General features: G+C 41.5%; 1 protein-coding gene across 1 annotated transcript; it reads right to left on the bottom strand.

The window, feature by feature from the left end:
* Window positions 1-6: 6 nt before the first annotated feature.
* Window positions 7-1526, bottom strand: LOC147820245 (formyl peptide receptor 2-like). The gene has a single exon (XM_087173888.1). It carries the CDS (start codon window positions 1477-1479, stop codon window positions 1189-1191), a length of 291 nt encoding a protein of 96 aa, XP_087030014.1. The 5' UTR covers window positions 1480-1526; the 3' UTR covers window positions 7-1188.
* Between the last annotated feature and the right edge of the window lie 10 nt (window positions 1527-1536).

Below are 1536 nucleotides of genomic sequence, written 5' to 3'. Positions count from 1 at the left end.
TTTGGGATGTGGGTGTCAAAGAGTTAAATGCTTCCATGCTTCAGAGCGCATTCAGCAGTGGTTATCGTTAGACGGTTCACAGCATTGTCGTCTTGTGGCACAAACATAAAGAACATGCCGTCTTCATGTTGCTGTTCTCACCGTCGAGTTTCACATCTCTAAACTTTCGTATCTTCCTGAAATAAAGAAATCAGCAGATGCCTGGAAGGAGGAGCTTTTGTTTAACCTTTTACATCACCCTTGGCACATTCACAGTCTGCCTATTAGTCATACTAGTACACACTGTCATACTGTCATACTAAAACAAAGGGTTTTCTAACTATGAACATGATATATAGAGAATAATCAATAGATTGGACTTGTTTCTTTGCAGCTAGTTGTGCTATTTGGTGTTTGAGTATTTTTATATCAAAATCCTTCTCTTTTACATCCCTGTAAAATATTATAAACATAAATAGAAACCAATAACTTCTGGTTTTGAGTGACTACCTAACCCTAGCAATCATATCAAAATACATTTGCTGACATATTAGGTCTGTATTTAGATTTCAGATGCTAAAACTTCATACTCATTTCCAGAGAGTAGGGGGTCTAACCTAATCTCACTCTTGTTCCTAAACTAAGTAAAAGAAACAACAACTTCTGAGCATCAAATCCTATCTGAAGGATCTGATTTTAATCCCTTAGATAATTATACCCCGCCCACTGATTCTGTTTCTCTCTTAAATACATTACTTCCACCCAAAGGAAGTTAAAGACAATCTAACTCTGACTGTAATCAGCTAAAACATCATTCCCTGTCATACATTCTTTTTAAAATAACCCAGGTATGATGTAGGTAAAGACTGCACACAACCGACACCTTAAATCTTAAGGATTGTTGGTTTTTAAAAAGTTAAATAATGAATTAAATGCATTTAAATTCCATTTCCCAAGCTCTAATGTTGTGTCTTCACTAAGTGTTTCATTCTTCTTGGTATATGCCAAATATATGTTGATATATGTAATTTTTGAGAATACATCCCTCTTTTCCCCAGCCTCCCTCTCATACAAACATACATTCACCTAGTGATTATACCCTGTACACTGATTTGGTTTCCCTCTGAAACATGTTTGATGCTTAACTTCCACTAAAACATGAAAAACCACGTGTATGATCCTCTGAGCTTGGCGACCACTGGGAGAGACTCAGACATTGGCTACATCCACTGACGTCTGGCTCCTCCCTGCCACCACGACATTGGTGTGTCTCGACCCGCTGCTGTCGTCCAAAGAGCGCTCGTTGGACTGAGTTGTCTGTCCGTCCACGTCGTCCGCCAGAGCCCTCTTGTACACCCCCGCCAGACTCTGCTTGAACCGCCCCCTCACATCCAGCCCCATGCAGAAGTACAACAGCGGGTTCACACAGCTGTTGAAGTAGGCGACGCCCTTCGCCAAAGGGTGCCAGATCTTCACCACCTTGTTCTTGCTGTCCACCATCTTGACCAGCAGGAGGCAGTGGTACGGCGCCCAGCACAGGAAGAACGCGATGACTAG

This window comes from Seriola lalandi, unplaced genomic scaffold (genome assembly GCF_002814215.2).
Source record: "Seriola lalandi dorsalis isolate HSWRI2012SDOR001 ecotype SW California unplaced genomic scaffold, Sedor1 jcf7180001975361, whole genome shotgun sequence".
NCBI lineage: Eukaryota > Metazoa > Chordata > Actinopteri > Carangiformes > Carangidae > Seriola > Seriola lalandi.
Note: the sequence above shows the minus strand (reverse complement) of the source record. Positions and strands in the feature narration are given on the sequence as shown.

Excerpts from the sequence above, each read along its gene's own strand:
- LOC147820245 (XM_087173888.1), bottom strand. The coding sequence starts at position 1,479 with ATGGTGGACAGCAAGAACAAGGTGGTGAAGATCTGGCACCCTTTGGCG.